We start from the raw sequence: 20068 nt of genomic DNA, 5'->3' as shown, positions 1-20068 counted from the left end.
ACAGGTTCAATTAAACTAGAGGCTCTCAAGAGCCTGTGTCGCTCACCTGTATTTACTGATGCTTTGGAAATCATGTAAAATAAGGTTAAAATCATAATTAATAGTATTAGATATTAGATATTATAATGATATCTAAGATAATAACAAAAAACTGCAAAATTTTTGTAAAATTACTAACTCAGGGGCAGCAACCCAACAACGGGTTGTCGGAATCGTCTGAAAATTTCAGGGCAGATAAATCTCAATCTGATGAACATTTTTGCCACCTGTCAGATTTGCTCTAAATGCTTTAGTTTCAGAGATATAAACCAAAAACTGCATTTTCCCCTATGTTCTATTTTTAACCAAGTTGGCCATGATGGTTGGAAGGCGGGGTCATCGGACAAATTTTTTAAACTAGATACCCTAATAATGATTATGACCAAGTATGGTTAAATTTGTCTCAGTAGTTTCAGAGAAGAAGATTTTTGTAAAAGATTACAAAAATTTACGAAAAATTGTTAAAAATTGACTATTAAGGGCAATAACTCCTAAAGGGGTCGACTGACAATTTTGGTCATGCAACTTATTTGTAGATCTTACTTTGCTGAACATTATTGCTGTTTACAGTTTATCTCTATCTATAATAATATTCAAGATAATAACCAAAAACTGCAAAATTTCCTTAAAATTACCAATTCAGCGGCAGCAACCCAACAACATGTTGTCAGATTTGTCTGAAAATTTCAGGGCAGATAGATCTTGACCTGATAATCGGTTTTATTCCATGTCAGATTTACTCTAAATGCTTTGGTTTCAGAGATATAAGCCAAAATCTACATTTTACCCCTATGTTCTATTTTTAGCCATGGCGGCCATCTTGGTTGGTGGCGTGGTCATCAGACACATTTTTTAAACTAGATACCCTAATGATGATTGTGGTCAAGTTTGGTTAAATTTGGCCCAGTGGTTTCAGAGGAGAAGATTTTTGTAAAAAGCTAACGACGACGGATGACGACGACACCAACGACGACGGACGACGGACGCCAAATGATGAGAAAAGCTCACTTGGCCCTTCGGGCCAGGTGAGCTAAAAACAAATTGTCATTCTCTGGTTCTCTTACAGGTTCAATTAAAATAAATTGTCATTCTCTGGTTCTTTTATAGGTTGAATTAAAATAAATTGTCATTCTCTGGTTCTTTTACAGGTTCAATTCAAATAAATTGTCATTCTCTGGTTTTTTTACAGGTTCAATTCATATAAATTGTCATTCTCTGGTTCTTTTACAGGTTCAATTCAAATAAATTGTCATTCTCTTGTACATCTACAATAAGATTTCTGTAAATGTCATCATCTTTCTATAACTTTCAACAGGTATTTTCTGTCATCAGAATTTGTTTTTATTTCATTGTTCCAGCTCTGCTTTCTCTTATACAACTTGAGTCTTCAACAAAACATACATACAGGAAGGTGATGTCAGCTGGGTTTTTTACCTGAGAAGAAAGAATTATTTACTGTGAATATTATTCAATCTTAAAAATAACATTTTATTTCTATAGGAAAGCTAAAAATATTGTTCAACAATAATCAGTGTTTAGCTGTCTATGCAGTATGGGTTTTGCTCATTGTTGAAGGCCGTACAGTAACCTATAGTTGTAAACTTCTATATTATTTGGTCTCAGGTGGAGAGTTGTCTCATTGGCAGTTATACAACATCTTCTTATTTTTATATTTAGGCCACAGTAGTTTTGCAATTTCTTCATAGTTTCAGCTGAATGGTCTTCTAAAGAATTTCGAAACAGCAGATTTAAATTTTTTTTTTATCGATTTCTAAAAGAGAAAAGAACAATATAAATTTCATGCAACATTCAGCAAAATGCAAAGTCTTTAAGGTAAGAAATATAATCTCACAACCATGTTAACAAACTCTGGGAGATTTAAGAGCTTGACACACTAAATAGACACCTGTCTTTTGTTGAAGATTAATGTTGACACACTAAATAGACACCTGTCTTTTGTTGAAGACTAATGTTGACACAAAAAATAAACACCTGTCTTTTGTTGAAGACTAATTTTGACACACTAAATAGACACCTGTCTTTTGCTGAAGACTAATGTTGACATACTAAATAGACACCTGTCTTTTGCTGAAGACTAATGTTGACATACTAAATAGACACCTGTCTTTTGCTGAAGACTAATGTTGACATACTAAATATACACCTGTCTTTTGTTGAAGACTAATGTTGACATACTAAATATACACCTGTCTTTTGTTGAAGACTAATGTTGACACACTAAATAGACACCTGTCTTTTGTTGAACACTAATGTTGACACAAAAAATAAACACCTGTCTTTTGTTGAACACTAATGTTGACACACTAAATAGACACCTGTCTTTTGCTGAAGACTAATGTTGACATACTAAATAGACACCTGTCTTTTGCTGAAGACAAATGTTGACATACTAAATAGACACCTGTCTTTTGTTGAAGACTAATGTTGACATACTAAATAGACACCTGTCTTTTGCCGAAGACTAATGTTGACATACTAAATATACACCTGTCTTTTGTTGAAGACTAATGTTGACATACTAAATATACACCTGTCTTTTGTTGAAGACTAATGTTGACACACTAAATAGACACCTGTCTTTTGTTGAACACTAATGTTGACACAAAAAATAAACACCTGTCTTTTGTTGAAGACTAATGTTGACACACTAAATAGACACCTGTCTTTTCCTGAAGACTAATGTTGACATACTAAATAGACACCTGTCTTTTGTTGAAGACTAATGTTGACATACTAAATATACACCTGTCTTTTGTTGAAGACTAATGTTGACACACTAAATAGACACCTGCCTTTTGTTGAAGACTAATGTTGACATGCTAAATATACACCTGTCTTTTGTTGAAGACTAATGTTGACACACTAAATAGACACCTGTCTTTTGTTGAACACTAATGTTGACACAAAAAATAAACACCTGTCTTTTGTTGAAGACTAATGTTGACACACTAAATAGACACCTGTCTTTTGCTGAAGACTAATGTTGACATACTTAATAGACACCTGTCTTTTGCTGAAGACTAATGTTGACATACTAAATATACACCTGTCTTTTGTTGAAGACTAATGTTGACATACTAAATATACACCTGTCTTTTGTTGAAGACTAATGTTGACACACTTAATAGACACCTGTCTTTTGTTGAACACTAATGTTGACACAAAAAATAAACACCTGTCTTTTGTTGAAGACTAATGTTGACACACTAAATAGACACCTGTCTTTTGCTGAAGACTAATGTTGACATACTAAATAGACACCTGTCTTTTGCTGAAGACTAATGTTGACATACTAAATAGACACCTGTCTAATGTTGAAGACTAATGTTGACACACTAAATAGACACCTGTCTTTTGCTGAAGACTAATGTTGACATACTAAATAGACACCTGTCTTTTCCTGAAGACTAATGTTGACATACTAAATAGACACCTGTCTTTTGTTGAAGACTAATGTTGACATACTAAATATACACCTGTCTTTTGTTGAAGACTAATGTTGACACACTAAATAGACACCTGCCTTTTGTTGAAGACTAATGTTGACATGCTAAATATACACCTGTCTTTTGTTGAAGACTAATGTTGACACACTAAATAGACACCTGTCTTTTGTTGAACACTAATGTTGACACAAAAAATAAACACCTGTCTTTTGTTGAAGACTAATGTTGACACACTAAATAGACACCTGTCTTTTGCTGAAGACTAATGTTGACATACTTAATAGACACCTGTCTTTTGCTGAAGACTAATGTTGACATACTAAATATACACCTGTCTTTTGTTGAAGACTAATGTTGACATACTAAATATACACCTGTCTTTTGTTGAAGACTAATGTTGACACACTAAATAGACACCTGTCTTTTGTTGAACACTAATGTTGACACAAAAAATAAACACCTGTCTTTTGTTGAAGACTAATGTTGACACACTAAATAGACACCTGTCTTTTGCTGAAGACTAATGTTGACATACTAAATAGACACCTGTCTTTTGCTGAAGACTAATGTTGACATACTAAATAGACACCTGTCTAATGTTGAAGACTAATGTTGACACACTAAATAGACACCTGTCTTTTGCTGAAGACTAATGTTGACATACTAAATAGACACCTGTCTTTTCCTGAAGACTAATGTTGACATACTAAATAGACACCTGTCTTTTGTTGAAGACTAATGTTGACATACTAAATATACACCTGTCTTTTGTTGAAGACTAATGTTGACACACTAAATAGACACCTGCCTTTTGTTGAAGACTAATGTTGACATGCTAAATAGACACCTGTCTTTTGTTGAAGACTAATGTTGACACACTAAATAGACACCTGCCTTTTGTTGAAGACTAATAATGACACACTAAATAGACACCTGTCTTTTGTTGAAGACTAATGTTGACATGCTAAATGGACACCTGTCTTTTGTTGAAGACTAATGTTGATATATTGATGTCTTTTAGTTATTTGTCTCATTGGGCTGCTGTCACATTGACAGGTACCCCATATCTCCTTATTCATATTTTACAGAAATCTTTTTCAAACTTGACTCTGATATTGTAATGGTAAAGTTTCTTTCATATAAATGGGATATGATCTTTTCAATTTTTTACACTGCAGCTTTTTTTGTTTTCCGATTTTTCATTTTTATATTTTCTCACAAAAGCACCACTTTCTATATCATTATATATTTGTGAATACTCAAATACAGCATAAATCATGATTGTGTGAAAATACTGTAGAATTGATATTTTTTTGCATTTTCTTAATACAAATCATCAGCAATTAACATATTATATAAAAATTTGCATTTTAGAATAAAATAAATAGTGAAATAATACATTTTAGATCCTTAAAAAGATGAACAAAAACAAACATAAATGGAAGTAATATAGTTACAATTTACCTAATGATTGTAGAGTTGACAAGACATGCAGAAATTCCTTAGTGATTAGCATATCCAGATGACTGTATGTATCCAAGCCAGAATAAGTAGTCGAGAATCTCATTCCTATCATCTGCTACCAGGTAATCAAATGCCTTTGTGAAATGAATGTGGTTGTCAGCTCCCATAGTTTCTTCAAGTTTTCCATTCTGCTTCATTTCCAGCAATTTGGTGCCAGGAATTTCACAGTATAGAAAAATTAACTGAAAAAGAAAAGAAAACTGTTGATGCAGAGATATGTCTAACTTGTATGTAATTTTGATAGTATAATTTAAATGCTGAAATGAAAATGGCAATACTTTCACATGTAAACTATGCAAAATATTCAAAATTTCAAAGTCAATGAACGTTGCCTGAAGGTGTTAATTGTTTCTTTATAAATTAAATAATGCCGTTAGTTTTCTAAATTGAATTGTTTCACATTTTTCATGACAGGGCTATTTATAGCCCACTATAGGGTACAGGTTTTTCTAATTGTTGAAGGCCTTACGGTTGCTATAATTGTTTACATCCACTTCTTTTGAAATTTGGTGGATAGTTGTCTCATTGGCAATCATACCACATTTCCTTATTTTTATACTGCTGGGCCAAATTATCCCCTGGAAATGAAAAATGCCAATACAATTTAAACTGCAAACTAAATACCATTGACTTATTACAAATGGTTCCCTTCAAACTTTAAGTCTTAAACTTTGGAAATGCTTTAAAGTCAGAAGGGCCAAATAATTTCCATGGATACGAGATTTGCAAAAAGCAATTACAACTGTATACCAAATATCACTACCTCATCATTAGTGTTTTATCTTAAACTGACCTGATAGCAAACTTCAACATGTAAACTATGCAAAAGTTTCAAATGGCTGAGGGGGTTGGCCGATCAATCTTGATGGATATGAGATGTGTAAATTATAGGCTATTGGATGCTTGATATTGATTATTTTGCAAAGAATTCCACTGAAACCAGTGCTAGGGGCCGTCTTCAACTTGCAGTAAGGTGATAGTTTTTTTGGTCCGTGTTGTGGGCCTCACTGTGACTTTGAGATGAAGAACAGCAATACAATTGCAAAATTATGTAAAGTTAAAACTGCAGAATTTTATGTTGAGATACATCAATGTATTTCTAAAACCTATCATATTAATCATGATTTTGATATTTCCATTTAATGTTATATTTAACATCATGAGGGTCTGGATGCAAGGTACTTCATTACTGTATTTTTAATTTTTTAGGCCATTTTTCTCTATTTTATATCTATTTTGCACACTTTTCCCTATTCTTTATATTCTAGCACTCTGTTATTCTCTTATTAATTTTTTTGCTTATTTTTCTCTATTCTTTAATTCTTTAGCTCAATTTTCTGTAGTCTTGGCCCATTGATATCTATTCTGAAACCCCCACCCAGTGCCTCATACTTTATTCTCCTTTAATTGAGGTATTTTTATATTGTTTTTGTAGTAATGTTTTACAATTGATTATAGGATTTAACTCAATTTGCAGGATTATTACCTATGTGTAATTTTGACTGACTCGCTCGCAACTGTATAACATTTCAGTTTTTTTTTATCATATGTAATGTTTTTAAATTAATGCTGGAGTTAACACATTCATAAACACATATATTGAAATTTCTCTTCTGAGAGTCCAAAGATTATATATAGTGTTACAATACTAGCTGTGACATCATAATTCAATCTTTTACAGAATTATAAATGGATTTTATAGTATTTTTTTCCATTACCATAGATTTAAACATCAGATAACATAAAAAAATAAATTAATTTTTGGTCAGTAATCTTCACATTTTCAGATTTGCTTATATGTTACACCTACAACAATAGAAGGAATTATGTTTTCTTGTCAGTGACACCCCTGTCTATCTATTAGTCTAATTGACCAATCATGCATTCATTTGGTTTTGTGGGTATCAAGCTTTAGAGCAAATGCAATGTGATTTCCATTATAATTAATATTTCCAAGGGGCATAACTCTTTAAATATATTTGATCAGAACTTATTTTCGAAAGTTTGAAAGACATTGCTGATATATACCTATATTATAAGTTTCTTAAAATTCTGGCAAGAACTGAACACATGAGAGTGCTAACAATGCAATTTTCCATATAATCAATATTTCCAAAGTCTTTTGTCAATCTGGCAAGAATTGTACAAATGAGAGCGCTAACGATGCAATTTTCCCTATAATTTATGCTTCCAAGGGGCATGTATCTTTTAAAAATAATTGATCAGCACTGATTTTCGAAATTCGTCCAAAACATTGCTGATATAAACCTATGATGTATATAAGTTTCATAAAATCTGGCAAGAATTGTACACGTGAGAGCACTAACAAGACCAGATGGGCGGACGCACGGACAGACAGACGGACAATAAGTAGGTCATAGTGACATTCAAAATAGACGTACAGGAAGAGATGTCATTGATAAACGATAATCAGAGTTTGTTATAAATATATCTTAATGCATAATAAACAAGAGTATCATGTCAGTCATTGTCAGTCTTGAATGAGGGGCCGAATGACCTTTTTCGAAACATCAGGATTAAGCCTTTATTTTTGCAGGAATTCAGGATTGGCCCTTTCTTTTCACAGTAATTCTTAATTTACACTAATCTTGGAATCTGGGAAATAATGCTTAATTTTTCCGGGAATTCAGGATGACACCCCCTCCTACTGCCCCTCTTGAATTGTAATCCATACTTTTGGAATTATTAAAAGTATTTAGGTTAATGGACAAAAAGTGATGAAAATATATCCTTTAAATTCAGAAATTATTGCAATATTCTTTAATGAGAAAAAAAATGACAAGATAATTGTCCAAATCAAGTTTTGAAAAAATATACTTAAGGGTATTATTTCAGGAGTTACATCTGATCTCACTTTGTAACTGGTTGCCAGATATTCACACAAATAAATGAATAAGATACATTTAACTCTGAATTTACAGTTTTTACTACACAAGAGTGCACACGCTGAAATGTCTCGCCTTCTTTACTGATTATTGATTTTATGTTGAAAGTCTTAAAGGGAAAATTCGCGATTTTTCACTTATCATCTTATTATGTTCATAATACCATAAAAAACATATTCACCAAGTTTTATTTGGATATGAAAACTAATAAAGAAGAAAATTGGGAATTATTAATTTTATCTATTCGAACTTCCTGACTTCTGTGACGTAGTTTAAGTCTTTTTGCATGCCGGGAGTTAAATTAATCTCATTTAAGTCTTGTTCATTAACCATCTAATAACGCGATTTAAAGCGCATCGACGACTTTTGGTGTAGCTATTAACCAACTAAAAATAAAGAAATTAAAGTGATAGCCGTGCAACTTTTAAAATTAAATTGTAGGATTTATGTTTTAAGGATTTTTGATACGAATTTTAGTAATAAAAGTAAATCATACAATAGAAAATTTTTATGATTTTTTTTTCCGACAAATTCCTTAAACAAACATATGAAACTGACATGATTGATAGTGTATTAAAAATACATGTTTGTATTCTGACCTTTTTGCTTCAGTCTAGCAAACATTTCCTGCTTGTACTGTGTAAATACTATGTGTATTGTTCTGTGACACTTAGTGAATGTTGAATGCGTGGTTAAACTCAAGGTAATTAAAAGATTAGCATTCTGGAATTCTAATCTTTTGATCTTCACTCAGTGAATTTTAGCCGTCACGGTTCACCGTTCCAGGTGTGAACAACATTTCGTATGAATGATAAACGGGAGTGATAGTTTTAGACACAGAAAATATAAAAAAGAATTAAAATTAATTTAGGGGAGTAATAAGGTGGCACAATAACTGGATAGCCGTTGTATATTTTTATATTTTGCGTAAGCTCAGTTTTAAATGAATTATGACCGCTGACTATTTTTGTAACCATGAAATACTGAATTAATTTAATTGAATAAATTTATAAATAATAATAGCCTTCTAAACACGAGTGTATGAACTAAAAATTGTACTATTTCAAATTAGAATCGATGACCTTGAATATTTGAAATAGATCATTACCAATTGCAATTATATAATTTGGTCCATCCAAAGCGATCTTTATTTACATATTCAGGAATTAATGTTCTCATCAAAATATTTTAAATCTCACAACTCATAAATACTTCAGCTATTTGAAAAAAAGATGTTTAAAAATTTGACAGGAAATTTAAGGTCCTTCTTGGAATGGAATCGAATAATTACGAGTTTTTCGGGGTGTGAAAAACATAAAAAAAAATTATACATAATCGGGAATGTCCTTATTAAAATATTCTAAGTCTCACCTGGGAACAGTATATCTAACAATATATATGTTCCTGGTCTCACAACGTATAATACTTTAGCTATTTGACCAACGATGTTTAAAAAAAAAAGACAGAACCAATTTAATGTCAACTTTCCCTATTTTTGAATGGAGACAGACCGGCGGAATAAATTTCCAATGTGCTTTATATCTTGTACCTTTGCAAGACTTATAATTCATTCATAAACCATGTCTATACCAGAGACATATATACACATATAATTATTAGTCTGTTTTAACTGGCAAGAATACCCTTAAAGCGGACAAGCAGTTTAATTTCTGTTATTTAATACCAAGAAAGAAAAAAAATCCCGAAATTAATTTGATACTTTGATACTGAATATTTTTCCTGAAAAATATTCACATCCCCTTTCGGTCTGAAAATAAGATAAAAATGTGGTATATTGAACATGCAGAAGTGTGAATTAATGTCATAAAACCTTGTTATATCAGAAACCACTATAAATGTGAAACTGTATACGTAAGACCTCATAGGACGACACCTAACCACATGCAGGTAATATACAAGTAGCTCTGTTATACCGGAAATGTCATGGTTAATCACTACCGATACAGAATGTACCAATGCAAAGAAAATTCTGATGATTGTGAAGCATGACAATTCACGATTTTAGAGGAATCTTACATGGTGGATTGCCGGAACGATTTAAATTCTGACTAGATATTTTCTCCATTTAAATCACTGAACTAAAAAAAAAAAACCTACGTCAAAGAACATAATTCGTCTTGTAAATTCTTATAAATAAAACGCTCTTATTTTGTAACTTTCGATAGACTTGACCTCCAACACGCCACCTCCCCCCCCCCCCCCCCCCCCCCCCCCCCCCCCCCCCCCCCAAAAAAAAACAACAACCTGGGAACCATAAGTATATCTAACAACGTTAATGTTCCTGCATGCCCAAATAAAAAAAAAAAAAGAGGAAAAAAAAAAGCAAGAGATGAACGGTAAGTCACATCAGATTCAGATATTTATATAGTTGATGTTGTTAACTAGAGATGCATAGTGACATGTCTCTGCGTTAACTGATAAGAATAACAGGAAAGTATAAACTTGAAAAAAATAGATTGATGATGAATAATATGCAGCACCCCTTTTTATCAAAGCCTACCGTCATTCATGTATTATAATAACTGTCCGTTATTTCTATTAAGAATGACAATTGTACGTGAAATCCTATAGATAGTGAGACTTTTTTTTACCAGATATGCGACTTTTCGTATTTATATTTTTTCTCATGTTACTCTTATTTAATATTTTATGCATAAGTGCAATATTGGGAATGGCTTATTCACCAACAATCTAACGTAATAAATTAATCAACCCTCTAGCTGATCAGACATTAATACGATATTCGTTAATACATTTTTGTACAACTACTATCAGTCTATCCTAAGTGAAGTTTCTTTATTTCTTCAAATAGACTTTTTGGGGATCATTAGTGCACGTCCAGTGGCATATATATTACATGCATGTCGGAACAGGAAATTTGGCATAAGGTACTTTCAGAACCATGTTCACATTATTATACATTATACCCAACAATTGTGATGATGACGAATTTCTTCAACTGTTCGAGAACATTCTAATTGATTCTTCTTCTTCTTCTTTTGGTATACAATATTCCATCGACATCCGATGATTACATACTGTTCGCATACGTGGACTATTTACAAATTTGTTACCCCCAATTTAAACAAAATGTATGTTTCTTTCTTATATTCAATATACATGTATATATTTTAAATTGCGACTATCTATAGTTCCGTAACTTTCTATCCAGGCGTATAAACCAATGATCGACAAGTGCGTACATTTTTGTTAAATCAATATTTCTTGTATGTTTCAAAATGTCCTTCATTATTGACAACGAGTATATACTTACATTTTCCCCAATTTACCCTTGGAAAAAATATGTAAATAGATTTTTATTTTATCAAATCTTTTTTTGGAATTATTTAGATTTTCATAAATAATATTCTTTACACCAGAAATGTTATTTATAAATAAGCGTATGAGTTTAGTAATGACTAGTATATCACTATCGGACACGCAAGACAGAAATGTATATTATACACCTGATAGTTCAAAATGGAAAGTTACAAGTTATCGGCCGTGTACACTGATCAATACCCTCAGAAGTGAAATGATGCATGAACTTGCAAGCCCGACAGGAAATCGCTTGAATACCTGGACGTGTCATCTCACAATACCTTTGGGAGTAATACCTTTAGCCATGCTGGTGATCAGATAAGGGAAGGTCCAAAATTTATTTAAATAAGTTTATTACATAAAAAAATTATGAACATATTTGATTTTCGAAAACAATTTACACGGAACACTTATTTATGACTTTGAACTTTGACTTTTTAACTAATTCCCATATAAACAGTTTAAAAACGACAGACCATGGTTATTTAAAAAATAATTACATTTTCCGTATCAAGTTTGTTAGTCGGATAAAACAACCGTACGATTGACAAGATATCAACACGCAATTACGACTACATTAGGTTACTGTTGGTTTTGGTCCTTTGTGGTTTATAGATATATCGTGGTTTCTAAACCGAGAAAATGTCAAAATGGCCGCACGCAGAGAATTGATACTCTAAATTTAAAATCGATGGTGATCTCTTATCTAGCAGAATAAAACTTTAATATTTATGAATTTGAGCTTTTTTATACAGAATGGACATAATATCAATTTTTCATTTTTTTGCGAAGTTTCCCTTTAAAGATAAAGGTTTTACTTAAAGTATCACATAAACTTAACATTTTTAATACACCTTACAATTTTTTAATACACCAAATATAGTTGACCTATTGCTTTATATGGTAATTAAAAAACAGACCAAAACACAAATACCAAAAAAAAAGGTCAGATTATACCTTCTAGACAGACATGTACACCTTACAATTATTCCATACACCACATATAGTTGACCTTATCATTTAACTTTAACCTTAATCACTGATCCATGTAATGAGGTTGAGGTCAGGTGAATCCTGTCTGACGGACAAATATAGCTGACCTATTGCTATTAGTTATAGTATTGTAAAAACAGACCACAACACAAAACTTAACCATAAAAATGAGTTAAAGATCAGATGAATCGATGAGATGATACCTGCCAGATAGACATGTGCACCTCACAATCATTCCATACATCAAATATAGTTGACCTGTTGCTTACAGTACTTGAAAAACAGACCAAAACACAAAAACTTAACATTGACCATGGAACCATGAAAATGAGGTCAAGGTGAGATGAAACCTGACAGACTGGCATCTTTTAACTACAATCATTCCATACACCACATATAGTTGACATACTGCTTCTAGTATTCGAGAAACAGACCTTATCATGTAACTTTAACCTTGATCAATGATCCATGAAATGAGGTCGAGGTCAAGTGAACCCTGTCTGACAGACGTGTAGACGTTGCAAAGAACACATATACCAAATATAATTATCCTACTACCTATAATAAGTGAGAAATTCACATGACAAAAAAAGATTTTTTTTTTCAAGCAGTCACTGAACCATGAAAATGAGGTCAAGGACAATGGAAAAATGACAGACAGACTTCATAACATAAGGTATCTGCATACAAGATATGATGAGCATCCAGGTCTTCTACCTTCTGAAATATAAAAGCTTTATACAAATAGTTTACATCGCTGCCGCCAGATAGTATTTAACAGTGTTCTCCCCAGGGCCTTTTAGCATTAAAGTAATGTGATGCTATATTTCTTGAATGTGATGCTATCTGAATTGATTTTCTTATATGTTGTGTTATGGATGAGATGTTATGATTTTTAGAAACAATATGGTATCTCAAATTTCCCTGTTTACCAGGATGCTATATGAAATATCTGGGGAGAACACTGAGTAATACCTATGTCTCGTAAACTATGACTTTCGTCGCAGGCGAGATAATAATAAACTATTAACACAGAGAGATATGTCTTGCCTTTTTGTAATTTTGATAATGCAAATGTTGAAATTAAAATAGCAATACTTTAACATGTAAGTTAAGCAAATATTCAAAGTCAATGAACCATGACTGAAGGTACATGGCTAAACAATCTTCATGGAAATAAGATGTGCCAATGCTAATACAACTGCATACCAAATACCATTGACTTATCATAAGTCATTCACTTTAAACAAACCTAAACACAAACATTAACTTGTAAACTATGTAAACGTTTCAAAGTCAATGAACCATGATGAGGGGGTAGGGCTATATAATCTCCATGGAAATGAGACTTGCAATTGCCAAGAAATTTGTATACCAAATACCATTGATTTAACATTAGCTGTTCATCTTAAACTTATCTAATCACAAACTAATACATGTAAATTAAGCAAAAGTTTCAAATTCAATAGACTATGACTGAGGGGGCAGGGCCAAATATTCTCAATGGAAATGAGATGTGCTAATGCTTATACAACTGCATACCACTTAACATTGTCTTACCACTAATGGTTCCCTTTGAACTAACTTATCACAAACTATTACATGTAAACTAAGCAAAGTTTCAAACTCAATAGACCATGACTGAGGGGGTGGAGCCAATTTATCTCCATGGAAATGAGATATGCCAATGCTTATACAACTGCATAACAAATATCATTGACCTACAACTAGTGGTTCCCCATAAACTGACCTACAGTCAGAGCTCTGACATAAACAAGTCAGAATTTTGTGACTTGTGAAAGTCAGAATATTTGGTGTCATGAGTTACCTCCCATCATTTTTAAACAAAAACTGACTTAACTACAAGTCAGATGAAATATTAGGCAATTTTTTCCTCATAACAAAAATTTTAAAAAATTGACTTCTACAAGTCAGAAATACAACTAAACTGTCAACCTTTTTGGCTCATGCACCCATATTTAAAAGTTGAGCATCCACATGACAATGTTAAAAATGCCTTCCACAAACACTTTTTTATCAACAAAAAATATTAATAAGACCCTAAAAAAAAACGGAAACATATGAAATTAACAATTTAATGCAAGTATGTATTTGTGATAAATTGTAAAACAAATTCTGTACAAAACTACAAACAATGGATTTACTTGAAAACCAGCATGAAAGGATAAATTTGCTACAAACCTTACATACTGAAACTTCACAATTCACTGAACAGAATTTGACCTGAATAAGTCAGGCATATTCTGACTTAATACAGTCTAAAAAGCTATTACTCCTTTGTAAAAATGCATAATCTGACTTGCACAAGTCTTGACAATTCTGACTTGTTTATGTCAGAGCTCTGACTACCTAATCACAAACTAATACATGTAAACTAAGCAAAAGTTTCAAAGTCAATAGACCATAACTGAGGGGGCAGGGCCAAATAATCTCCATGGGAATGAGATGTGCCAATGCTAATACAACTGCATACCAAATATAATTGACCTACCACTAGTGGTTCACTATAAACTAGACCTAATCACAAACTAATACATTGTTGACGCTGTGTCGTCCGACGTCGGAAACAGCATTCTATGTCTCGCTTTTTGAAAAAAACTGAAGTTTGCTACATAAATTTTCGATTGTACCTTTGTTCCAATGCACAACATTCCAATTACACCTGGGAAAAAGATGGAGAATTCACTTTCAAATAATATATCTGCTCCTATCTGTCCTAATACTTTATCAGACAATAAATGAATATCTATTTTTCCATCTCCAATTGATACTGTGTTTTCTTTTGCAATCTGAAATTGATGATGTATGATTATTTATGAAGAAAGAACTGAAAAGGACTGCTATTCTGAGGAGGATGTACTCACACAGCACTCAGAATCTGATATACCCCTCTAAATCTTTCCTTTTTCATAGGTTGTTCTCTTTATCAATGTTAATTCAGTATCTCATGTTTTAGTCTTTAAAAAGTAGAGTGGCTCTAATACAGCTTATTCTGCATCAGTCATAAAAAAATGCTGTGTTATCTAGCTACTGATTTAAAAAAAAATCGTTTTTTAAAAGTTTGAAATCAATAACAAATATGAAAATAAGATGTGGTATGATTGCCAACAAGATTACTATATATCCATTAAAGACAAGTTCAAGGCACAATATAATAGAATGCTCCCATGGGCGCAGCTTGATACGACCGCATGGTTGAACCCAGAACCGTTGGGGCAAGTATGGACACAACATTCAAGCTTGATACAGCACTGAATTAGAATTGTGATTAAATATTTGACACAGCACAGGTTTCTGACACAGAATAAATGTGGTCTAAGTACTTAAAAATTTTTAATTCACCTATTCAAACCATATCATTATTATTTGCTTTTATATATAAATCAGAAATAACCAATTTGAAATGGAAAATTTTAAAGAAAAAAAAATCCCCCCCCCCCCCCCCCCCCCAATTTTTTGAACCCCCTTATGATTCATCACCCCCAAACTCAATCCCAGCCTTCCCTTTGTGGTATGGTACCTGCAGTTCAATTTCAGAGAGATCCATACACTTGTACACAAGTTATTGTCTGGAAACTAGAAAAATGCTTGTTTTTTGGCCCCAAATTCCTAAACGTTTAGGGCAATTACCCCCAAACTCAAACCCAGCTTTCCCTTTGTGATATGGAACCTTGTAGTACAATTTCAGAAAGATCCATACACTTACACACAAGTTATTGTCCTGAAACTAGAAAAATGCTTGTTTTTTGCCCCTTTTTTGGCCCCTATAATTCCTAAAATTTTGGAAGCAATTACCCCCAAAATCCATCCCAGCATTCCCTGTGTGATATGGAACCTTGTGGTACAATGTCAGAGAGATCCATACACTAACACACAAGTTATGTCTGGAAGTTACAAAAATGCTTATTTTTGGCCCCTTTTTGGCCCCTAATTCCTTAACTGTTGGTACCATAACCCCCAAAATCAATCCCAACCTTCCTTTTGTGGTATTGAACCTTATGGTAAAATTTCTTAGAGATCCATTCACTTAAACTAAAGTTAGAGTGCGAAAACCAATGTGTCTTCGGACGACGACGACAACACCAACGTCATACCAATATACGACCGCAAAAATTTTTTGCAGTCGTATAAAAACTTTATTCAATCGAAATCTTTATCTAAAGTTGGCTTGTCACAAAATGATAACATAATCTCTGTGAGCTTTTATTTACAAAGGTGTCAACAATTGCAGGGGACCATACAGCTTCCGACAATGAGCAAAACAAAAACTGTAACCTACTTTATAAATTGGACTTACCTCTGTTACCATAACTACACAACATGTAGGTGGACTATAACCTACAGGTGAAGGATGGCATGTAAATCTAACGTCTGCTTCACATTCAACTGTTTCTCCATTTATCTTCATCTTTCTTTTACAGAGATCTCCTGGTCTAGAAAAAAATAAATTTAAGTCAATATTTCAATATTTCAGAGATCATTACAACTACTGGTTTATCAGTAATTTTTTTATACAGCTTAGCTTTTTGTGCCTAATTATAATGTCTAATTGCTTTTATAGTTTCAGAGTTAGATATTCTAGAAATAGTTTAGGGAGGAGAGAAGGCAAGTGAAAACAAAAACTTGTTTTTGCCATTGGCCAAGTGATCTACAAATATTGGTGCTTGGACCATTACACCATTCTCCTTGCCATGAAATTAAACTGTTTACACAAAGATATGTCACGTCTGTTTGAATTTCAATAGTAAGATGTAAATGTTCAAATTAAAATAGCAATAGTTTAACATGTAAATTATGCAAACATTCAAAGTCAATGAACCATGACTGAAGGTCCAGGGCCAAATAATTTACGTGAAAATAAAATATGCCAATGCCAATATGTGGTTCCCCTTAAACTGACCTAATCACAAACTTTAATCATGTTAACTATGCAAATGTTTCAAAGTCAACAGGCAGATTCCATATAAGAAGTTGAAATGTCTGTCAAAATGAATAAATAAATAAAAATAATAGTTACTGTTATTTTAAAGATAATCTGTGAATGTTTTGAAGAATAATGATGTTAGAAGAAATTGTAAAAATAATTTTTGGATATGATTGTTTCCGTTTAAAGTAGAAATGATTAAAACAAGTTGAAAAAATGCAAAAATTTTGACAGAATTAACTCCCATTTTTTTACACAATGTTTATGTGTTGCTATGCTTTATGTTGACACTTGTATACTGGTATTTACTAGTGTAGTCTGGTTATTCAAACATCCCTGTTCCCAAATTTGTTACTTTTTTTAGTCAAAAACATCTGTGATATATATTTTTTTTCACTTTCAAATATCTTGCTTTATAGCTCAGTGTCTGTCAATAAATCTTATGTCAGGAACATCGCTGTAAAAACTTTCAAAATCATTGTAGGTTCCAATATATGCCAGTTAAAACTGTAAGTCACGCTGTGCATAAGAAAAAACACATGTTGATTCTTTCATTTAACTTTATTCAAGCAATAGATTTAACTTATATGTTTCCTACATAAGATCTGTCAAACTTGTTTTCTTATGTCTGAAACATTTGAATGTGCTAACAGTTAAAGTTCTTTGACCTGTAGTGAAATCTTGTTAGATGTTAGGCTGCAGTATTTTCCAGGAGTTTTAAAAATGACTTTCAACTAGGATTTGATTTCCAATGTCAGTCAAAAAAAACAAATATATATTGTCTGTCAAAATATCTTATGTATGAAAAATCTTATGTCAGAATAAAGTCTGTCAAAATCTTATGTCAGAAACTCAATTTGTCTGTCAAATCTTATGTCAGAAATAATAAAGTCTGTCAAATCTTATGTCAGAAATAATAAAGTCTGTCAAATCTTATGTCAGAAAAAATAAAGTCTGTCAAATCTTATGTCAGAAACACTAAAGTCTGTCAAATCTTATGTCAGAAACAATAAAGTCTGTCAAATCTTATGTCAGAAACATAATATTTAAGGCTTCGTTTTTTTTAAAAGGATGATGCTCATAATTTTTTTTTTGGTCAAATTGTCTTTATCTTTATTAGTAAAGCATGTATTCAAAAACAGAAGTTCATTGCTTATGATTTTTGCCTAACATGCTTATGGGAGTTGTTTCACTTTCTTATATGGAATCTGCCAACAGACCATGACTGACGGGGCAAGGCCAAATAATCTCTTAGTCTGTGATAATGATATGTGCCAAAGCTTAAGCAGCTGCATACCAAATATCGTTGATTTACCATTAGTGGTTCGACTTAAACTGACCTTATCACAAACTTTAACAAATTATTGACCCCTCCCTGGCCACGGGAACAACATACCTAAGTCTTGCTTTTTGTCTCTGTCAAGGCGACACTAATAACTAGATATGTCGAAACGACACGAATGGCCCTATCTCAAAAAGATGAAAAAATCTGCAATTTCACAACACATGTGGACACAAACATGCATGGATAGTATCCAGCTCTCAAGACCAATACTAGTTTGATGAAAAATTTCCTTGATAAATGAGTAGTTAAATTTCAAACTATCAGCAAACAGGAAGTGGATGTACTGCAGATCTAACAAGATGTGTTGAGCGACATGAAAATCAGCATAGCGGAACGAAACATAAACTTGATCTGTAACTCATCATGGTAGACTCACATATCAAAAATCAGCACAAAAACTGAAGGCGTATACAAAAAAAGTCCGTATGACTGTGATTTTCAACAATTTTCAAAGTCCAAAACCCGTAATTTCGGCAAAAATCAGCAGAGTGGAACGAAACTTAAACTTGATCTGTAACACATCATGGTTAACTCACATACCAAAAGTTAGCCCAATATCTGAAGGCGTTTAGAAAAAAAGTCCGGATAACTGTGATTTTCAACAATTATCAAAGTCCAAAGTTCATAATTTCAGCAAAAATTAGCAGAGCGGAACGAAACTTAAACTTGATCTGTAACTCGTCATGGTTAAGGAACATACCAAAAATCAGCCCAATTTCTGAAGGCGTTTAGAAAAAAATTGCGTATAATGGTTTGTTGCGGAATGACGGAATGAAGGAATGACTGAATGACAGAATGAAGGAATGACTGAATGACTGACAAGGGTAAAACTATATGGCCCCGACAACTTTGTTGCGGGGCCATAAAAATGCTTTTCAACTGGTTCAATGATCAATGAGCATGAGATCAATAAATATGTGCATATATGTCAGAGAAGAATATATCCATTTGGGTTCAATAATTACAATTTACATGTACACTTCACAATAACTAAATTCAAATTGGATTTTCAAAATATACAATACTCACTGAGGTTTTAAAAGGAATATTTCTGAAAATTTAGTAAAAAGCCATTGGAAATCTTCTTTTCCTACATCATCATACTTCTTTGATAGAAACATAGGTAGACTAAACTGTAAAAACTCAAGTGCACTGCTATAGTACTGGTAAATACATCTAAAACAAACAAAATAGACAAATATAAAAATAAGATGTGGTATGATTGCCAAAGAGACAACTATCTACATGTACCATTACCCCAACTGAAAGCTGTTATAGCAGTCATATTTATTATGAATTATCTTTAATTTTTTACCGGTGTTACCTGTAAAACGAATGAGCACAAATGTAACCAAAAGTTGCGTGCAAATGTAAAAATTTTTAATCTCCAAACATGCCAAATGTGCGCAAATGTAAAATTTTTTAATCTCCAAACATGCCAAATGCACGCAAATGTAATGCGCCCAATTGAGAGGGTCTGGATGGGGGATCTCCTTTATTCTTTCAT

General features: G+C 32.5%; 1 protein-coding gene across 1 annotated transcript; it reads right to left on the bottom strand.

The window, feature by feature from the left end:
* Nucleotides 1-1012: 1012 nt before the first annotated feature.
* LOC127706444 (uncharacterized) lies at nt 1013-19733 on the bottom strand. Its single transcript, XM_052211082.1, has 5 exons — nt 19591-19733; nt 16590-16725; nt 14923-15081; nt 4971-5212; nt 1013-1473 (listed from the first exon to the last, which is right to left on the bottom strand). Exons 1-4 carry the CDS (start codon nt 19680-19682, stop codon nt 5009-5011), a joined length of 591 nt encoding a protein of 196 aa, XP_052067042.1. The 5' UTR covers nt 19683-19733; the 3' UTR covers nt 1013-1473; nt 4971-5008.
* Nucleotides 19734-20068: the final 335 nt, after the last annotated feature.

Source organism: Mytilus californianus, unplaced genomic scaffold (assembly GCF_021869535.1).
Source record: "Mytilus californianus isolate M0D057914Y unplaced genomic scaffold, xbMytCali1.0.p SCAF_6, whole genome shotgun sequence".
In the NCBI taxonomy this organism is placed as follows: domain Eukaryota; kingdom Metazoa; phylum Mollusca; class Bivalvia; order Mytilida; family Mytilidae; genus Mytilus; species Mytilus californianus.
This window is presented reverse-complemented; position numbering and strand designations above follow the sequence as displayed.